Source organism: Peromyscus leucopus, chromosome 8b (assembly GCF_004664715.2).
Source record: "Peromyscus leucopus breed LL Stock chromosome 8b, UCI_PerLeu_2.1, whole genome shotgun sequence".
Classification (NCBI taxonomy): Eukaryota; Metazoa; Chordata; class Mammalia; order Rodentia; family Cricetidae; genus Peromyscus; species Peromyscus leucopus.
Window position 1 is genome coordinate 59,844,947 of NC_051086.1, and position 20,176 is coordinate 59,865,122.

The following is a 20,176-nucleotide window of genomic DNA, read 5'->3' on the forward strand; positions in this document are numbered from 1 at the left end:
GAAACTTCTGGAGGGCTTCTCTCTTGGACCAGGAATCTAGGTCTAGACCCCATCCCCCCAGTAAGTCACTGCTGAGGTGACCTTCAGCCTCAACTTGGCCTGACTCGGAAAGGTCCAAATGCACTCCTACAGGCCAAAGCGCAGAATCTGCAAAGCACATGGTGGGTCTGAACCATGAGGTAAGAGGTCCCTACCTCGGAGGGGGCAGCAGGAAAGGTTGTGCCAGAGATGAGTGGACCCAGTCTCTGTACTCAGTCCCAGCTAAAAGGCCTAGAAGCAGCAGGAGCTGGGCTCCTGTGTCACTATAAGGAGTTGAGACCCTATCCCACAGGAACTGGGGAGCTGGGAGGTAAATCAGTCACCGGCTGAATGAGTGCTGGCATGGGTATTGGAATCGCGGTCCTCCTCACTCAGGTGGACATCAGAGGCATCACCGGAGGCTCTTTATAAATGTAGAACAGGAGGCTGAATCTGCAGGTGCTGAGTAAGAACGCTCACTTTCACAGGACACGCAGGTGATTAATAATAGCTTTGGTTAAGGCCAACCCTGAGTTACAGCCAGGACAGAAAGCGGGTCACTGATCTGGGCTCTGCAATCTTTTCCCAACTGCCCTCTGCTCTCCTGGGACCCAGCTCTCCCTCCCCCCTGGCATCCTCCTCGATCAACAATTCTCTTGGATGCTCCTGTACTACAAAAGCAGATCTCAGTCTCCAGCATGCGCCTTTCTATCCCACCCCCAACCAATCACAAAGCGTTCCCAAACCTTCCACCTGCTCAGCTCAGGGCACACCTCCCAAAATATGACTGTAGGAGACCAAGAATATGCCATCCCAAATTGGTTTTTTTTTTTAACATTTATTTATTTATATGTGTGTGTACGCACAGCAGTGGTACACCTATGTCAAAACCAGTGTGTTAAGGTCAGAGGGTAACCTGCAGGAGTCAGTTCTCTCCTTCCACCAGGTGGGTCCCAGGGAATGAAACTCAGACTGGCTCCTTCTCTGGCATGTTTTGAGCTAGTTACTCTAAGACAGCTCTGAAAAATTGTCATTTTAAAGTAAATTTACACCTGCAAAGGAGATCTACATTAGTAAAGTATCCGTGACAGGAAGAGGACTGATCCAGACAGTTATTACCGTCAGATGTTTTTTTATTACCCCAGATGTTCTAACACATAACAAAATAACCTGGATTCACTTTAAAAAAAAAAAAAGCTCGCCCCCACCCCTCCCATAGCTTGTGCTATGCCCAGAAGCCCCAGGTCTTACTCCTTTCTGTAGCTCAGGAATCTGTACTGACATGGGGGTGGGGAGACTGAGTTCAGGATCCCCAAGGGATCTGAAAATCCCTGGATGCTGAAACACTTTGTAAAAAAAAAAAATGGCCTAAGAGGTAGTTACAGTTTGATCATTACAGGGCCTTCTCAAGGTCCTGGGTTTCAACCCAAGCAGTACACAAAGTAAATAAGGCACAAGGAGGGGCTAGAGTTGTAGCCCAGCAATTAGGCTCATGTTCCATACTCTCAAGGCTCTAGGTTCAAGCCCTAGCCTACACCCTCTAAATGGTCGTTATGTTACATATAACACAGATATTGTATAATGGCCATTCTGCTGAATATTTTTTCATCTGTCGTTGTCTGAATCCCTGGATGTAGACGCCAGAGACAAAGAGGACCATATGCACACACTTCAACCATCTGAGCATTCAGAGGATCTGTTCTGTGGGACTCATTGCATAGGCACCAAATTAAAGTCATTTTGCGCCTGTTCATCTGTCTCATGTCATGAATTTGTAGCTTAGCCATAGAGCCCAGGATGGATAGAGGAAAGGGAAAAAGAGGAAAGGAAAGAATTAAAACAGTTAAAGTATCCTGATCTCCAAATCTGGCTGGACAAGTAGAGGAGCTTTTCAAACTGAATAAGATCAGAAAGCCCCAGACTCTGGGAACACGCAGAACAAATGCCCCCAGACAGACCTGGGCGGTGACCTAAGGAAGACATGGTAGGGGACGAGTGGATGAGCTCCTTCGTTAAAAATGAACAGGAACAGTTGGCACTTTGGTGGGCAGGTGAAGGTTAAATGGGACATTGTTTGTCAAGTGCTGAGAATAGTGTCTAGCATCCTACAAATACAGCCTTTGTTACTCTCCATGGCTCTAAGGATAGAGTCTGGCAAAGAACCGCTAACTGACATGCAAGACAGAGATAAGGAAATGCTAAAGCATGTGGCTCAGAGCAAGCAGAGTGAGCATCTTATTAAGATGAGGACTACAGTCAGGCCAGGCGGGCATCCCAGAGGTAGCGATGACTGAGGTGAGGCAGGACACTGAGGAGTTCTCTAGAAGCACAGGTTTGCTGTGGGACAGTGAAGTGTCTCAATGGCTACAACATGAGGAGTGTGCCAAGATGCTGGGGAATCAGAGTGTATACCAAGGGGGTCTCTAGGCACGGGGGAGGGGGATCTTAAAAGCAGTTTGGACCAGTTATGGCGGGAACAGAATGGCCCCACTGAATATTCTGAGAGACACAGAGGCAGATGGATGGAGCTTACTTCATTATTCCTTCTTTAGCTTAGGGAATCGTGACAAGAAAAAAAAAGTCTGCATGTGCTCGATATATGCATTTTTCCCTGAATAACTGCAATCTGCAGTGGGTTGAATATACAAATGCACACCCGACTGGAAAGGCGAGAGGCCTGTGCCTCAGGGACAGGGTCAAGGATGCTTGCAGGCACCTGCTCAAAGCCCCAAGCTGTGGTGGCAGCTCACAGGTCACAGGGGGTCCTCAGGCCACAAACAGCTCTGAAAGCAAGTCTGTGTCCCCTCCCTCCCTTCCAGGAGCCAGAGAAAGAAATCAGCTCTGGCTTTCATTCACTGAGGGTTCTGTACCGGGGATGGCGCGCGGCTCCTACTGCCCATTAAGGTGGACTCCCCTCAAACCTGCAAGTCGGGGAACATTAACTCAGGAGATGCCTCGGGGTCTACAAAATGCTTGTCAGCCTGAATCAGGGGAAAGGGCTTTTCTAGGCAACTGGGTAGTAGACCAGATGGTCTCTCGTTAACCCTCTCAATGATGCACTACAAAATTAACAACCATTTCTGCTCCATTAACACCACACTTGGCCCATCATGGGGGGAAAGGGAGGTGGGAAGAATGTGGGTTTTCGTCTAGACAGAGACACGCATAAAGACCAGATGCCTGAGCGGCTGCCACTTAGGAAGGAGGCAGACCCTGTGTGCCCCCTACACAGGGTGCCCCAAGGCAAAAGTCACCAGCAGTGGCTAATCACAATGTCAGGCCCCCTTTCATCCTTAAGACAGGGGTAACAACCTTCCGCAGGCTCACTGCATTAGGGCTTGAGTATGAAGCGTCTCTCAGACGCATGCGCTGAATGAAGGCTTGCTTGGCTGCTGGCTGACAGACTTCTGGGAGGAGACTGGATCACGAGGGCTATAAATTTAAGAGTAGATTAATGCACTGACGGATTGATTCATAATTTGATGGCATTATTGGGAGATGGTAAAGAGCAGGAGGCAGGCCACCAGGGGCGTTGTCTTTGAAGGGTGTGTCTGTCTCATGTCAGCTTTGCCCTGCCATCTCTTCCCACGCTGTTCCTGCTACAAGAAACACTGGGCGTCCATCTAGGCGTGGATGGAAGTAGGAGTCAATGCAGAGGGGCGTTTGATGAGCATCTGCTTGCTAGTCACAATGCACGCTTAAGCCCAATCACACAGCAAGAAAATGATCTTCCCTATGTGTAAGGAGTCAAGACCCCACTTGGAACCAGTAAGTCTTTAAGGTTTCTCTAGCCTCCATCTCCCTCTCCACAAAGCAGCAAGAAGGCTCAAACACGGAACTTTCCAAGAGCAACAACGTGACCCCAGAACTAATAACTCCATTTAGTTTTCAGTACATTTATTTGAAAGATAACCTTTTATTTACTACAAATGCTGCATTTCTCATTTGTTTTCCAAGTTATATCTTAACTAACCAATCAAATGGAAGAAATGCCCAGCAACTGTGGCAAAACTCACAGCGGCAGCACATTAATGATGGCAGTCTGCTGAGTTATGACTTCCCAGCGACTAAGAGTCCCTTAATGTCTGCACCACTATTTTATCTTAAACAATGTAGATAACGACCAACACTTCTGTTCTTTATTTTAATTAATTAACTTATTAATTAATTAATTTATTTATGGTTTTTCAAGGTTTCTCCATGGATTTCCCATGTAGTTTTGGTGCCTGTCCTGGATCTCGCTCTGTAGACCAGGCTGGCCTCAAACTCACAGAGATCCGCCTGGCTCTGCCTCCCGAATGCTGGGATTGAAGGCGTGCGCCACCACTGCCGCTGCTGGGCCACTTCTGTTTTTATTTAAAAAGAGTTGAAATGGAAAAGAACAGGCAGGTATAAAAATGTGAATGCCCTGCAAATTTGCTGGAGGAAGGTCGGTGGCAGAACATGGACGATTCTGTGGAATTTCATTTCAGTTTGGGTATGTGCTGGCTCACAGAGCTTTCGAGTCCACGGAGCTGGTAAGTCACTTATCCGGCTCCTAGACTATACTAAATAAAGCAGTGAGGGCCAGGGAGAGAGCTCAAGTGGGAGAAATACTTGTTCTGCGCGCCTGATGATATGGGTTCGGACCACTTAAAAGTCGGACACAGTGGCTGATGATTATAATTCCAGCACCCCCACAGTGAGATGGGTAGGGGAGACACAGGAAGCTCTTGGGTCTACTAGCCTGCAGTATAAGCCAGCTAGCCTGAGGTATGTGCCACCCAGCCTGGGATCTGGAGCGCAGTGGCAACCAGCAAAGACCCTGCTTCAAACAGGGTGGAAGGCAAGGACAAACACCAAGGTTGTCCTGACCTACACACACACACACACACACACACCACACACACACACACTATGGCACCTGTGTACCCTCACATACAACACACACAAATAAAATACTTTAAAAAACAAAAAAAACACTTATCCCTTAAATACTTTTAAAAAATAATCACCAGGGTGTAGTGTTCGCTTTCCTGGTTAGACCACCCATGACCAAATTTAATGCTCTCTTCTAGACTTCCCCGTAACGCCCCGGCTCTTCTCGACATAGAATCAACAGCAGCCTCTACCACGAGCCTCTAAACCAGTGGGGATTCACCAACCCTGCTCTGCCCCCACCAAATCACTGTTTCCGCCTGCACAGAGCGACCTGTGGAGAAGCTGCCGGAGGAGGGTGTATTTTGGAGGCTTGGAGTTTCATCACCAGGATCTGCTCTCCTGACCTCAAATCACTTTGGGAGTTGGCAGCCTTTTGGTGGTCTTCCCAGAGAGACATTGCTCCCTCAAAAGAAAGTGAAGAGGGTGGAGGGGAAGGGCAGGAAGAGCAGAGGGGAGCTCCGGGTGGGCGAGGAGGGACCTAGAGGAGGGAACTTGGCAGGGCTGAGCCTCTGCGCTGGCCACATTCTGGAACCAAGGGGGAAGGGCTAGGAGGCAGGAACAGAGCAGGACCACAGAAGGAGGCAGCCAGAGTGGTGGGAGAAGTGGAATCAGGAGGATGTAAGGCCCTTAGAGCAGCTGGAATTGCCTGTGTCCCCATAGGAAAACGTGACAAGATTTAGGGGTCCCTATACCCCTATACCCTAGCAAGCAGAGGTTCCTAAAAAAAAAAAAAAAAAAAAAAAAAAAAAAAAAAAAACACTGCTGAGTCAATACAGGATGTGAGCTGTCCTTGAAATTTTCCACACCAACGGGAAGAAAGAGAATGGAGCTGGAGAGCTTTCCCCAACCCACGTGCGTGTGCGTGTGCGGTACACTTCTGCCTTCCTTGTTTAATTCCTGCTCAAGCTTTCTTCCCTCTGCTCACCACACACAAACCCTTTGTGAAAGGAGGCCTTCAGTCTTATTTAGGCCTTTTTGGCCCTAGCCAAAGGGGGGATATACAAAGGTCTGAGTCACCAGGCTCAGCCTCTCCCTGAGGGCTGCCACCTCAGTGAGGGGCTCCCTGGGCCAGGGGACCCCCATGGGTGTGGACAGGGGGGCTGGAGGCTACTACCCCAGCGTCACATCACCCATAATTAACATGCTGCACGGGGTAAGTTCAGACATCAGCCAGATCTCCACCCAGCAGGCCGGGCCTGGGCAAGGGACTTTGGTGCTCAGTGGCCTAATTTATGGCTGAGGGCTCTTTCTTCTCCTTCTGGAACAGTGGAGGTGAATTTTAAAAGGTCCAAGAGCAGGCCAGCACACTCTGGCTCTGCCAAATCCTCTCTTCCAGTTCCCACTTCTTTACCCCTAGCTCCAAGTGCTCTGAAAACAAGGCATTAAGTACATCCCATCCCCACCTCCAAAGCCTAGATTCATGGTCAGGCAGTCTCTCTCCCTCTCCCACCTTCCCCCTCTCATTACCAAGTACCATTTCTTGCCAATAACCCCAAAAATGAGGTCATGCAGGGACAGGAGCTCCAAATATCCATGGGGGGGGGAACCATCACTCGGAAAAGGCAGCCAATTGGTGAGGCACATTAAGGATCCCTAGGAGTGAGCTGCTCACATGCCCTGGATAAACAAGACTCAATCTTGGTAGTGCTTGCCTACAGTCTCAGCTATCTGGGAAGTTGAGGCTGGAGGATCAAGGGTTCAAGGCCAGCCTTGTCAACCTTAGAAGAGACTGTCTCAAAATGAAAAAGGGGCTTGGGAATCTAGCTCAAAGGGGCTGGGAATACAGCTCAGTGGTACAGCATTTACTTAGCACACATAAAACCCTAGGTTCAACCATCAGCACTACCCCCGACACACACCCTGGAAAAAATCTTCACAGCTGTAACACTGGTCAGAGATAACCAGATCTATGCAGTTCAGTGAACCAGCGGCTGCTGTGGCCCTCGCTGATCCACGGTGGAAAGGACCAGTGTAGAAAGTGGAGCCGTTTCTTAAGGGTCAATGTTAGGGTCAGGCCAACCTGATATTCCAGCCCAGTGCCTACTCCTCGAGTTAATCCCTAACATCTCCAAGTTCAGTTTCCCCCTATCAAATACAGGAACGCCACCTGCACACGTCCTGGAGCCTAGAGGAGCAGCAGTGGTGTGTGAAATGCCGGTGCCAACTTGGCACACGGCAGGTACTGGATAGCGCTGTTGTGTTGATGCTGTGTAGGAAGCTGAGTGGTCGCTGGAGTCAGAACACAGAGATCTGGTCAAGTGCAAGCTGGGACACCTGCCCTAATAACTGAATCTCTCAGATCCTCCACTTTCTCATTTCTATCAGGAAATGATAAACTACCCGGTGGGGGTTTTTATAGATAATGCACAGAAAACATCTAGCATATCTGGCTAATTAAACTGTACCTTTTCTTTACTTTTTCCTTTGGGTTTCACTCAGCAGTCCAGGCTATTCTAGAACTTACTGTGTAGCCCAGGCTAACCTCAAAACCATGCCTCAGTCTTCAGTTGCTGGGTTTACAGGCATGAGACCTCACATCCGGCTCTGAGATCAAGTTTCATGTGGCCCAAGCTCCCCATACAGCCAAGGCTAACCTTGAACTCTCCATCCTCCAGGGTGGCAACCACACTCCAGTTTTGTGGGGTGCTCTGGCTTTATCCCAGGGCTTTGTGAATCCCAGACAAGCACTTTACTTACTGCTCTGTGTCCCCAACTCCCACTTCCAGTTGTTCTAAAGAAAACAGAAGGCTAACAAAGATGGTCCTCGGGGTAAAAGTGCTTGCTGAACAAGCTTGCCAACCCGAGTTGAACCCCCAGAATCCATATAAAATGTGGGAAGAGAGAGCGGACCCCATAAATGTGTTTTCTAGCCTCCACACACAAGCTACCACGCACATATATATTCAGTAACGATAAACAATTTTTTATACTGGAAGACAAGATCTTCTCAAATGGAAAAACCTAATTTCTCTAAGTCCAGCAGGACTCAGGGGTTCTTCTCATTGGAAGGTGTCATTCAGGGCTCCGAGGACAAGGGTTCTCTTCAAAACTCAGTTTTTTTCCAAAGAGGGCTCCACTAGGTGCCATCACAGAACACACGGCCACCCCAACCCAAACTCTTCATAAAAGAGCCTTTCTAATAAAAGTATGTCTTCAAGGCAGAGAGTCACCAAAAAAAGAAAGAAATTTTTTTTAAAAAAAAATGCTCAGGATAGCCACCATTAACCAAGGTAACCACAAAGGAAGAACCCAATTGGTGGCTGTGTGGCGATGCCCCCCAGCTGGGGAGGTAACTGAGCTTAATTACACAGCTGCTGTGTAATCGGGATCCATTAAACTCTTACTGCTGCCTGGGAGGCAATGCCCAGGAGGAAGGGGTTAGCCCAGCACACTAACAGGATCAGCCCTTCAATCCCATGGAGATAATTACAGCCACATCCTTCCCCAGAAGCTCTAAGTAAACCCACAGATCCCTCAACAACCCTAGGCTCTCCTAGGTACCCAATCCCTTCTGAAAACCTTGCTCACTTTAGGCAAAATGACATCTCCATGTCATGTGGTCTAAAGGGGCATAACGGCATGTGAGTGAGGGCAGAGACAAGGAAGAGGGGATTGGACCTGACCAACTAGGTCATTACAGAACTCACCCCATCTAGCCTCACCTCCGAAGGTCAGGTGACCCTGACATTTTCTATACAACCCATAAAGCCAGATTCCTCTTGTTCTGGCATGAGAAAACAATTCTGAATCTAGAAACCAGAGAACTGGTTGCCCCTCCACAAAGAGCAAATAGGCCCACTTGAGGTAGCACCTCAAAGGGCTCTTTCCAAATGCCTTGAGGTAGCAGGAGCAGGACCTAGCATCTGTTATCAACTTCCATATGGGTACCGTGTAGTCAGCCCATTGCCCTGGTTTCTTTTTTCCTCCCCACTAACATGTAGGATATAAAGAAGGTCTTGCTCAAGCTTCAAGACCAACATAAGACTCCTGTTACCAAGCATGGGTCCTCACAGCTCCAAGTGACTAAATCTTACCTTAAGAAATACAAGGTGGAACTAAGACGAAGTCATACAGCAAAACAATCTAGCCTGGCTTGGGATATAGCTTATTTAGCAGAGCGCTTGTACAGAATACATGAAACCCTGGTTTAGATCTCCAGTGCTGCATAAAGCCTGTAACCCCAAGTGTTCGGGGAACGAGTATCAGGAGTTCAAGATCTTAGCTACACAGTGAGTTCAAGGCTAGTCTCAGCTACAGGAGAGCTTGTTTTCCTTTTGACAGCTCTGGAGACAGACAGGCTTGCATGCTTCTCTCACAGATCCAGGCAACGCTCAGAGAAAAGGGCTAAGACCCTGGAAGAGCACAGTGGGCAGTATCCCCACATATCCCCTTAGCCCACCACAGCCTAAAACCTAAGGTAAGGGCATCAGGCTTGTCCCGGAACCATCTGAAGTGGAGCTGCAGGCTTTTCCCACAAGGCTTAAGCAACATAAACACAGCAGAGAAGTCTTCCAATCACAGGCCCTGGCAAGCACAGGACTCCCCTGGGGGGTCTCCGAATTCACTACACGCTACTACAATTACCAAATACACATGCCAGGAAACTCATGAATGGGTCAGATAATGTGTTTCTGGGATTTCTGGTGGAGTCAGGAGTTAAAGAAGCCAAAAAAAATAAGGGGGAAAATATTTGCTCCCTCTCAAACTTAACACCACCAAAAACTACCGAGGGCTTATGCATGAGCTACCAGCTAGGTACTCGCTAAAACTCTGTGGGTACGGCTGAGTAGAACATTGGCACAGCACTCTGTTCCTACCGGTTCTCTCACCATCTTCTCAGATGCAAGGCTCTCCCAGAACCTGATCGAATATGAGACTGTGATGAGCTGGACAGACAGGCAGTTCAAGGGCGTACCTCATCCTCAAAGTTGTTAACAGACATTAACTAACTGACCCAGGTGACACCCCTGAGAGACATTACTTTACAGAGGCGTGAGCACAAGGAAGGTACAGAATCGTCCCAGGAAACGTATCATACCTCAGAGAACAGCCTAAGCATTCCATCCTGCCCCCATGACAAAGGCAAAATGGGTGTTCTCAACATCCTCCCCATCATCTAATCCAACCCCAAGAAGTACCTCCTAGTTAATTCCCCACGAATGTTCCCACCATTCCTTCCTTTTTCCCAGCAATAGCAATGGTCACAACAAAAAAAGTTTTATTGAACAGATGACTTAATTATTCTGTCAGTCCTACCTCTGAGACTCCAACTGTCATGACAATTATGGACTGGTGCTGATGAGGAGGAATAAATTACTACTCAGCAGAGAACACCCATCTGCAGGTGTTCACTGGAAGGAACATCAGGAGCAGTCTGGTGGAGCCTGGCTTCGGAGCTGCTCTGATTAAACTCGGGGCTGGTGGCTTGGTCCTAAGGTACACAGCAAATACAGGACTAGGATGAGACACTGAGGTGGGCCTAAGATGGTCTGGGATGAATTTGTATCCTCATAACCGCTGGCATACAGGCTATGATTCTATAAGGGGCATGAAAATATAGCAAGAGACTAATTAGTCTTTGAGCATTATTGGAATAAAAGACATTCATTCCATAAGGCGGGTTTTTTTTCTAACTACAGATGGTCATGTTCTGCCTTCTATGGAGTCTAAGAAAGTATAGGCTTCTGCTTGGCTCAGCAGTGTAGGTATGTTTGGGATCTGCACTGAATTGCTTGGGGTAAAGGAGGCTAAAATGGCAAGAAGAGAAGGCCTGAAAATGCAGCCCTGTGCCTCCCTTCTAAATAAATCTAGAGCACATATTTAAAGATTTCCCATTTGAAGAGGAGCTAAAGGATGAGCCTGCCTGGTGCACATATGTGTCTCAGTCCAGATCTGTTTGGAGGGCTGTCTCTACTTGGGAGGAACAGGCCGAGTTTCAGAATATCCTTGTGTTTGTGTTCCTTCACAGAACTTAATTCAGTCCAGATTACCTCCATGGTATAGTAGAGAGGGCAGGAAGTGTCTAGTGGAAAGGATGACTGATGAAAAGACATATAGGAATTATGAGAAAGAAATTAGGCCCACAGAGAGACTCATACCAGCCATTGGGGAAGAATCAAGACAAAGCATCGAGGAGGGAGCTGGCAACATTACATCCATACAGAAAATGAGAAGTAAAGAGGCAGGAACCTGAGGTGGCTGCAGCCCCCAGCAGCCACTTCAGGCTCTCAGGGCCAAGAATCCTGCCCCAATCAGTCCCAGATCACACTGGGAAGTGATCTAACGCTTTTCCTTGTGCTGAACGGATGTCCATGGCCCAGCCATTCAGGACTCCAGCTACAAGTAGAGGGGATTCGCTGCTACCACCTTTACTTACACCCCCCTTCTGCTGCCACCAGAAAGAGGAGGCCAGGGACTCCAGTAACGAGAAGTCTGTGGGGGAAGTGGTTGGCGGCTAGTGTGACAGGAATTGAGGGCTTTAGAGGGAGCCTCGGTCAACGTGGCATGGGCTCCGAAACCAGGCCCAGATAGGGAACATGGCCCCGGAGTTACCAAAGCCTCTTACTCTGCGGGATCATTTCAGGGAAACATCTGAAGACAGGACTAAGGAGAGAGGTGTCCCCATCTGCATGACAGCCCAGGGCCTTGAGGAAGCTCAGACACATCTGGGAGGCACTCAAGTCCTCCTTATAGGCCCGGGTATGACCTGAATTCCCTTCTGTGTTTTATCAGCTGGGTGACTGTGAGTACATGACTGAAGTCTACTCGGCGCCCCACCCCCTTGCTAATCTGTGAGAGTTCAGGGTAATGAGGTTTGGAAACAGGAGGTAGAAAGTACCTAGCCCGGTACCTGGCACACTCTGAATAACCCGGAAAGGCGATGGAGTACTTTTACACGAACTTCACTCACACTGCGCTTCTATCACTGCATCACTTCACATCTCTAAGGGGTCACATTGACTGCCGTTTGTGCCCCGTTTACAATCCCTGGATCTAGCATTTGTGGGGACCTGCGAGTGTGGTAAGCACAAAGCTTCCAGGGAGGCAGAGGAACTTCCCAGGGAGCCACAGAACCACGCTGCCAGGCAAATGACAGCCTGGCTATTTATTTAACTTAGGTTCTTGTCAAAAAGAAAACTTGATGGCTGGCAGCCCAAATATGACTACATAGAACCTTCCCAGGAAGCCTTCTGCCACAGACTCCCAAATAAGCCATTCCAGAAAGTGAGGCGGGGACACCATGCACGACGCCACCCTCCCTCCAGCTGCCCCAGGGCCTTACAGTAGATTAGACCGCTCAGGTGCCAGGCTGTCGGAGTGAGGACTGGTTTATAGAGCACCCCCAAAGAGGCCCTTGGCCTGATTCCCCACTCTGACATTCCCCTGGTCAAGAAATCTCAAGGCAATTTTGCCCCACAACTCCAGGCTGGGGCTAGGGGTGGGGGTTTGGATGATCAAGTTATAGAACATTAGTAATAGAAAGAAAACCACAAATTGCTTTCCATAGGATTCAACGTTTGGGAAATAAGGAAACCAAAAATGGGTTTTGCAGAGAGCCAGAAATACCCAAGAGCATAAGCAGCAGATGAATATGAGGCATTGTTATGACTGTTATTTGCAAGAGCTCAGCTAAACAGAGGTCACTAATCCGTCCTTTGAGTCAGGAGCTGATCTGCATCAGGCCTCTGAACAGATGTGTGTCCCCATTTGCACAGACACACGTGTACACACACGCCACACAGCTGTGAGCCCTGACCTTCACCCAATGATGCTGGCCTCTACTGGAAAAGAGCAGATGGACTGGCTGGGTTTGGCCAGGATGGACACCCAGGGGAACCAGATTTGCCTCTTTGATGTTGAAAACCCAAAGCAGAATGAACCATTATTAGGGGAGCTCCTGGGAGGAGGGGTAGGAAACTGGGATAAGAGGCTGGGGAGAAGACATGAGAAGTACAGGATCCAGAGGGAGCAGAGGGCATGGACCCAGAGGGAGCAGAAGACAGAGGCTGGACCCAGAGGGAGCAGAAGGCAGAGGCTAGACCCAAAGGGATGTAGAGGGCAGAGCTGGGTAATGGGCAATGCAGAGACACCAAGGCAGGATCTCCAGGCTCAAAACATCATCTCTCACCGCTGGAATGTGACTACTAAAAAAGAACTCAAGCCAGGTTAACCCTTCAAAATGTCCTTGTTCCGTGGTATCTAATGTTCATAGTCACCACCTAGCTGTACCTGCCTCACAGTTGGGGGTGTGCTAAGAGAGTGGGAGGGCTCCCAGCATTACCACAATAAAGAGCAAAATCCACTGTCTTCCTTGGAGGCCAGCAGGACCATCTCCCTACGCCAGAATGTCAATGAGTTGGGGGGAGGGGAACGGCATGGCATTGCCACCTAAGGTAAGGGGTGGGGGGAAAATGGTTCCCGGTTGAGTAAGTCCCAGTGATCAACTACACATCCCCCAGGCTGTGCAAGAGCAATCACATGATCGCAGCTGATTTGGGAACGAGGGGGTGGAGTACCGGAGGTTTTTTTTTTTTTCTTTCTTCATTTGCTTTTCTGGGGGGGGGTGGTGGTAGTGATGATCATGGGGGTGGCGATGAGGCTGGCGAGAAAGACTGCTGAGCTTGGGGGTTGGCTCTTTCATCCAAATGGCCCCCACGGAGATCCGTACCTACAGTCTTCTCTTCCAACCTGATCCCATCATCTACCCGAATCACACATCGGCTTCAGAATGTCCCTGAGGTAGTAAACTAGAGCACCAAAGACTTTTCCCAAGATGGCCTTTCTGCTTCAACGTGGGGAGAAGAGCTGCCAATCCAGAAGGCTGAGGTAGCGCCCTAAAAAAGGGCGCTCCCCACTCACAGAGCGCTGGAGTGCCGGGTTACACAACAGGTGGGAAGGGTAACACAATTCCCCCGGCCCCGGTGCGTGCAAGCCCCCCACCACCCCAAGTCTGCTTTAACGACCCCACACCGCTGCTCCTCCTCCTGGCCGGCTGCACACCTGGAGAACCATGCCCGCAAACCCTCGCCATTGCCTGGCTGCACCTGGGACCCAGAGGCGCGACAGGAATCATGGGAGGGCGCAGGGTCTCCCTCCCACCCCCGGCCAAAGCGCACACGTACTGCTGTAGAGGGTGTCGATCCAGGAGAGGCGCGGCAGGCCCCGGTGGCTAAGCGGCTCCATGCCCGCGGCTCCGCGCGGTAGCGGCTCCTTGGTCAGATGGGAAACCCGACCCTCATCGCACAACAAAGGAGGGAGGGCGCCGGCGGGCGGGGTGCCGGGAGGGGCAGCCAGACTCGGGGGCCCGAAGTTGCAGAGCTCAGGGTGGAGGAGGGCGCGCCAGGGAAACAGGTAGCAGGGAGGAGCAAGCCGGAGCTGCGGAGGTGAGGGCGGGGGAGCGCCCCCCGGGAGTCCAGTGTGCCGTTGCGGCCACGGCTAACCCGCTGCGGATCCGGGAGCCGCGGCCCCGCAGCCCGCGCGCCAACTAGCAACTTCCCCGGGGCTGCGCTGCGCCCGGGGCGGGGGGCGGAGGCGGCAGCCAATCAGCGTGAGGCTCAGCGCGCCCACCCCCAGCCGCAGAAGGCCGGTGGGGTGTGAGAGCAGCCCGCAGCCCCACCGACGGCCTCCAGCCGGCGCACAGCACTCCCGCGGGGTCTCCGGGAGGCGGCGCAGGGCCAGAGGCTCCCCTCCTCCTCCGGTTGGGCTCAGCAGAAATTCTGGCAACCCGCAGACTAGGGAGACCTATGAGCTCGCAGGGGTGACATCACCTGCCACCCCAGGATCTCTAAGCACGATTTTGGGGCTGGTGCCGTTGCCAGGCCCCACCCCCTAGACAAGCATCGATAGCAGCGTGGACTAGGTTAACAGCGTCCTGCACCCGCTGGAAGGCTGGACCACCCAGGGATTGTTTCCTACCAAACCTTAAAGCATCCATCTATTCACACCAGGGGTGGGTGGTTAAAGTAAGACGGCCCCGCAGGGATCAGAGTCAGACATTGCCATGGGGGAAGGACATCTCTCACATGTGCCCCTTGAGGCATAGAGACAAACTGGGGTACGGAAGGCCCCGGGCTCTCCCAGTCCCTCCAGGAGCCCTTTACCTCTGGCCTCAGTGCATAATCACACAGAAGTTGAGGGATGATGGGGTCAGATGCCTCAGAGAAGAGTCTTCAGCAAAATTCCTAACAGTGACCTCAACAGCACTGAGGGCTTGGGGGCTGGGGGGTGGGGGGTAAGATAGGGGACTCGTGGGAACTTTCCCATAAATTAGGTACACAGATCTCCTTGGGTCAAGTGACTTGGAGACAGTACTGGACTAAAAGGGACCCAGGCTAGAGTGGTCCAGGACAGCGGAGGCTGAAGCCTGTTTCCTGAATTCCCAGGGAAGGAGGCAATCAAGCCCACCCAGGAAGACCTGGATTAGACCTTTCATATACCAGGATAGTGCATTTCTACTAAGGGAGCAGTTCCCGTCCCATCCCGTCCCGTCCCGTCCGTCCCATCTTCAGACAGCTTAGGGCAAAACCTTCTTGGGCTCCAGGAACACAGAGGTCTACAAAGAGTTAAGCTACTCTCTGACCTCTATGGAAAGCAGTGTTGTTAGCACCCACAGAACACAGAGGAGGGTTCCTCCTCATCCCAAACAAGCACAGGTATAGTTTTGAACGGTAGAAGCAGACCTTTATCCATAAGGAAACTTGTGCCCAGCCTTGTAAACTGCCCAGCTGTCTGGACGCCAGCCTCCATAACTACCCAAGAAGAGCAGCACAGGATAGAGCCTGTGGACCTCGGGGAGGTTCAAGGGTAGATGCTCTTGTGTATAGGAGTCCCTACAGCTGTCTGCAGCATACAGAGGCCCTCCTGTACCCATTCAGCTCTCATGACCCCAGGCCTAACCCAAGCTTCTGGTTCTGTGGCTTGCCGGCCCTCCCTGTTCAACTGTTACCCTCCCACGGTCCCTGACTGGCATAGAAGATTGGGAGGGCCCAACCGACACCTGGAGCATGGCAGGGGAGGGGGTGGTGCATCTCTAGCAAGACTATCCAGAAATAGAGTTCCGGGATGGGAGAGGGAGCAAGCAGGCTCTCTGAGGAAGCAGACAGACGAGCAGAGAAAGGACAAGGGCATTCCTTATTCTTGCACATCACTTTCTGAAGGCATAGAACCCAGGAGAAAGGGAACACATGCCTGGGTATAGGCATCAGCTACAAACCCTGGAAGGCTGCAGCACTGACCCCTCCCCACAATATCAAGGCAGCTTAGGCCCTCTCACTCCACTACAGGGATTCTCCTGCCGGCCACAGCCCTACATCTCCACATCCGGTGCTGACTGTGAGGAGGCTGTGGATATATGTTTCTATGTGAGTCACATACATTTGCATACATTTTACATTTTTATCTACAAAGGCTTGAGCAAGCTATTTTCGGTGTTTTTTTTTTTTTCCCTAACTAAAACATTACAGTTGCTTTCCCTAGTGTTGCCATAGTTTGCTTTATTCTACATTCTGTCCAATCTTGCCCAGGATTGTCCCCTCCACAATATAGTGGAGGGGCAGAGACAATCTTGCAGACCATAGTGCTAATATCTGACCCTGAATACTTGCTGTTTCTGGCTTGAATCTTCAGTTTTTCACAAGGATGAGCTTGCTATGGACGTCACTGTTTCTTCAGGTTCCTTCTTTCCTTATCCCTTCTCCTCGCCCTCACTTTCTTTCTGCACACTAGGAACTGCACTCAGGACCTCACTCATGCACTCCACCCCAAAGCTGTATCTCCAGCTCTCTTTTTACCCTTTGAGATAGTGCAGTGGTTTGAATGAGTATGGGCACCTGAAGGCTCATATATTTGAATATCTGGTCCTCTGGTCCTTGGAACTGTTTGGGGAGGATTAGAGGGTGTGGCCTTGTTAGAGGAGGTGTGTCACTGGGGGCCAATTTTGGGGTTTCAAAAGCTGGGACTAGAGGCCTGTGCTACCAGATCCGGCTCTCACCTAATTTCTGAATTTTCCAGGTGAGAAAACCGGGGCACAGCCAGTGACCAAATTGCATAGTGTGGGCTGGATCCATAGCATGCCACCTCACTGTCAGCTGACTGGTAACCCAAGGCATTGAAAGTCCCTGGAAATCTGTCCTGGTCCATGAGTGCAAGACTATCTGCTAGGAAGCCCTCACCGGAGCCCTCACCGGAGCCCTTACCGTTTTGTTCCATAGCCATGGCCCCCACCTGTTGTGTAAGTTTCCTCCAAGACTGAAACATTCCATCCTGCTAGGAAGTTCCTCAAGTGGGAAGGTAAACAAAACAGCTTCAGGAAGTTCCAGAAACTGACCAGATTCACTAGACCTCCCCTACCCCCGCCAGAGTAAGTAATAAGAGCTGAGAATTCCCCTCAGAAGGAAGGAAGCAGAGCTGCAAAGACTCAGACCAGTCCAGCTGCCTAGACCAGGTTTAGACCAGAGTTATTTGGGAAGGACACTCCATCCTGAGCGATACCTGAAGGCTGTGCAGTGTGCTTGGGGCTTCCTAGCTTTTGTGGGTGATCACCCCTTCTGGGGTGGGCCTTGGTGATATCAGTACCTGTCTTTGAGTCATTTCTGCTCCTGTAAGTAACCCCAATAAAAGCCAGCAGATCACCAAGTTGGATTTGGGTGGATTAGGCCACTGAAGGGCCCTAATAGGCCCGAGCATGGCAAACATGGCTCTGGCAGGCCTTGCCCTTCCCCCATTCCCTCTGCCTTGCTAAAAAACATTAGATTACATTCCTAAAACTAGCCACCAAGGTCTGTTCCCTTATATGGTCACTTCCTCCTCCTGAGGCTGACTACCAAGGTCCAGTTATCAAAGTATTCAAGTCCAGCCATCAAAAGCCCCCTTTTGACTACCCTAATTAATGTGCCCAATCAAAATTAAACATCTCATCCCAATACAGGGCTTCCTCTTTTACCTTTATAAACCGTCATTTGCATACAGGCCACATCTGTCTCCTCTCTATCCAGAGGCAGTCCTTTACCCCTCTGGGGGCAAATATCCTTCCCTTCTCCCTTGTCCTGTCTCCTGTCTCGATGTCTCTTATTCCCTGCCCTTTGTACCTCTAGGGCAAATAAATTTCCACTGAGCTGAGAACTTGTTCTTGGGGTGTCTGGTGCAGACACTGGTGCTTCCTCTATACTTTGCTCTGTCATGGGCTCCCTGTCCGGGGTGAGTAGATGTGTGTTACACAACTCCACTGCTGAACTATTGTCTTGGGACAGGGTAGTTACTGGAAGAATCCCACCGCCCAGCCTGATTCTAACCTTGTTTACAGAGATAAGTGGGTGGGCCTTGGACCACCTGGGTGACTTGAGATTGTAACAAATGCCTCCAGTTAGATCAAGGGGCACCGAGGGCAGGGAAAGGCTGGGGAAATCCTAACCCAGCACACGCTCTGGGAACTAAGGAGTTAAAGAGGCATCCTCCTCGGTAGCTTGCCCAAGGCCTGCTCTCCTGAAGTGCTCTCAACCCCAGCTATCAGCCCCAATCTGTCAGAGCAGCAGGGAAGCATCCTTGTGGACAGACCTCCCGATTCAGCTAAGTGCCTGGATGTACAGATGCATGGTTCACCCCAAGGCACTGAGTCAGCATTCAAAACACTACTTCCCCAAGCCCCTAGTAACCATTCCCTATCCAGTGAGAAGGGCCAACACTTTCCATATCCCCAACCTGTGTGTACTCAGTTTATCCTGCCCCTCCCCCCATCTCCATGGTTACCTACCTGCTCCTCCCTCATCGCAGGATTTAAGGTTAGTTGCACAGCCTTGAGTGTTGTGCTGGTGCTGGGGGGCTGAAAGGACACAGACCCCATCATGAAGACCAGCAGCTCTCCCCTTTATTCCCAGGAGTGTGCTATGTATTGCTTCTCTAACAACCAGCCCTCAGGTCTACCAACCACTGGGCCAGGATGCAATCAGAGTGATGTCACCTAGATCAAACTAGGTCTCTCCACTTTTCTCCCCTTAGCACCACAGGAAGGGCCCAGAAGTTGGATTTCCCTGTGGTCACTGCTGGGGAAAAAAAGTGTCTCTGTTGCTGGGGCCACGCAGGGAGCGTGTGTGTGTGTGTGTGTGTGTGTGTGTGTGTGTGTGTGTGTGTGTGTGTGTAAACCTTCAAAAATGCTTTACAGCAATGTGGCTTCACACACAAACCGGTTTTTGCCAAAAGCTCAGCTGACTGGCGTTCAAAAGTGCATGTTTAGCCAGGTGTAGCGGTGCATGCTCACTTGTGATTCCAACCACTCTGAAGGCTGAGGCAGGAGTTCAAATCCTGCCTCAAAAAAAAAAAAATTAAAAAGGCATATTGAGGGGCTGGAGAGATGGTAAATCTTCCAAAGGACCCACGTTTGACTTCCAGCATCTCCATGCTGAATCACAACCATCTGTAACTTCAGTTCCAGGGGATCTGACACCTTCTTCTGGCCTCTGCAGGTACACGAGGCACATACACAATGCAAAACACTCATACACATAAGAGGAAATTAAAAGGATCTTTAAATTGCATATTGAGTCATAAAAGTTAATGACAGCTAACACTGACTGATGCTTAACTACCAGGTACTGTTCTGTGTGCTTTACAAGCTTCTGGCCTAATCCTCTAAGTAAGCAAGCAAGATAGGGACTGCTATTAGCTCCATTTCACAGACAAAAAAAACAGAGGCACAGAAAGGCTAAGCCACTGGCCAGCCAGCAGGGGGCGACACTTGAAAATGAATCGTCTGGACCCAGAGACCAAGTGTGTAGTGAATGCTATACTGGACTATGGATGGACAAATGAAAAAACAGAAGAGCTAAGCCCAGGGAAGAAGAAATTGGAGCTGCATGAAAAGGTAAGACGATGTCATTCCAGAACTCCCAGGGGCCACCAATATGTAAGCAAACAGAGAACTGCTTCCCAAAGAAAACCTCACCTACTACAGGTCAGATGGCCCTGCAGACAAGCTGGAAAGCAGTCCAGATAGCCTGTTAGGCCAGGTCCCTCACCCTCTGCTTATATGCCTGAGGCCAGATGCAAGCTTTTCCAACCTTAGTTTTCACAGGTGCAGAAGATGACACCCAGGTAGGTCAGGTACATGACCTCCACGTCTCTTATTAGTCCTGAAAGACTGTAAACTCTGCTTCCCAAAAGATCCTGGGGTAGCTTGCTTTTCTGTTTCCCACAGATGAGGTTTCTGTTGTTTGTTTGGTGTGTATGTGTATGCATGTGGTTGGGT

At 50.2% G+C, this 20,176-nt stretch overlaps 1 protein-coding gene across 3 annotated transcripts in view; it reads right to left on the minus strand.

The window, feature by feature from the left end:
* The window catches only part of Abr (ABR activator of RhoGEF and GTPase), a 199,107-nt gene that overhangs the window by 132,727 nt on the left and 46,204 nt on the right, over window positions 1–20,176 (minus strand). The window contains exon 1 of one of the 3 annotated variants that reach the window (XM_028866790.2): window positions 14,061–14,441. The exons of the other annotated variants lie outside the window; for them this stretch is intronic. Within the exon in view, the coding sequence (XP_028722623.1) occupies window positions 14,061–14,121 (61 nt within the window). The 5' untranslated portion in view covers window positions 14,122–14,441. Of the gene's footprint in view, window positions 1–14,060; window positions 14,442–20,176 lie in introns of those variants that run through there. 3 annotated transcript variants of the gene reach the window in all.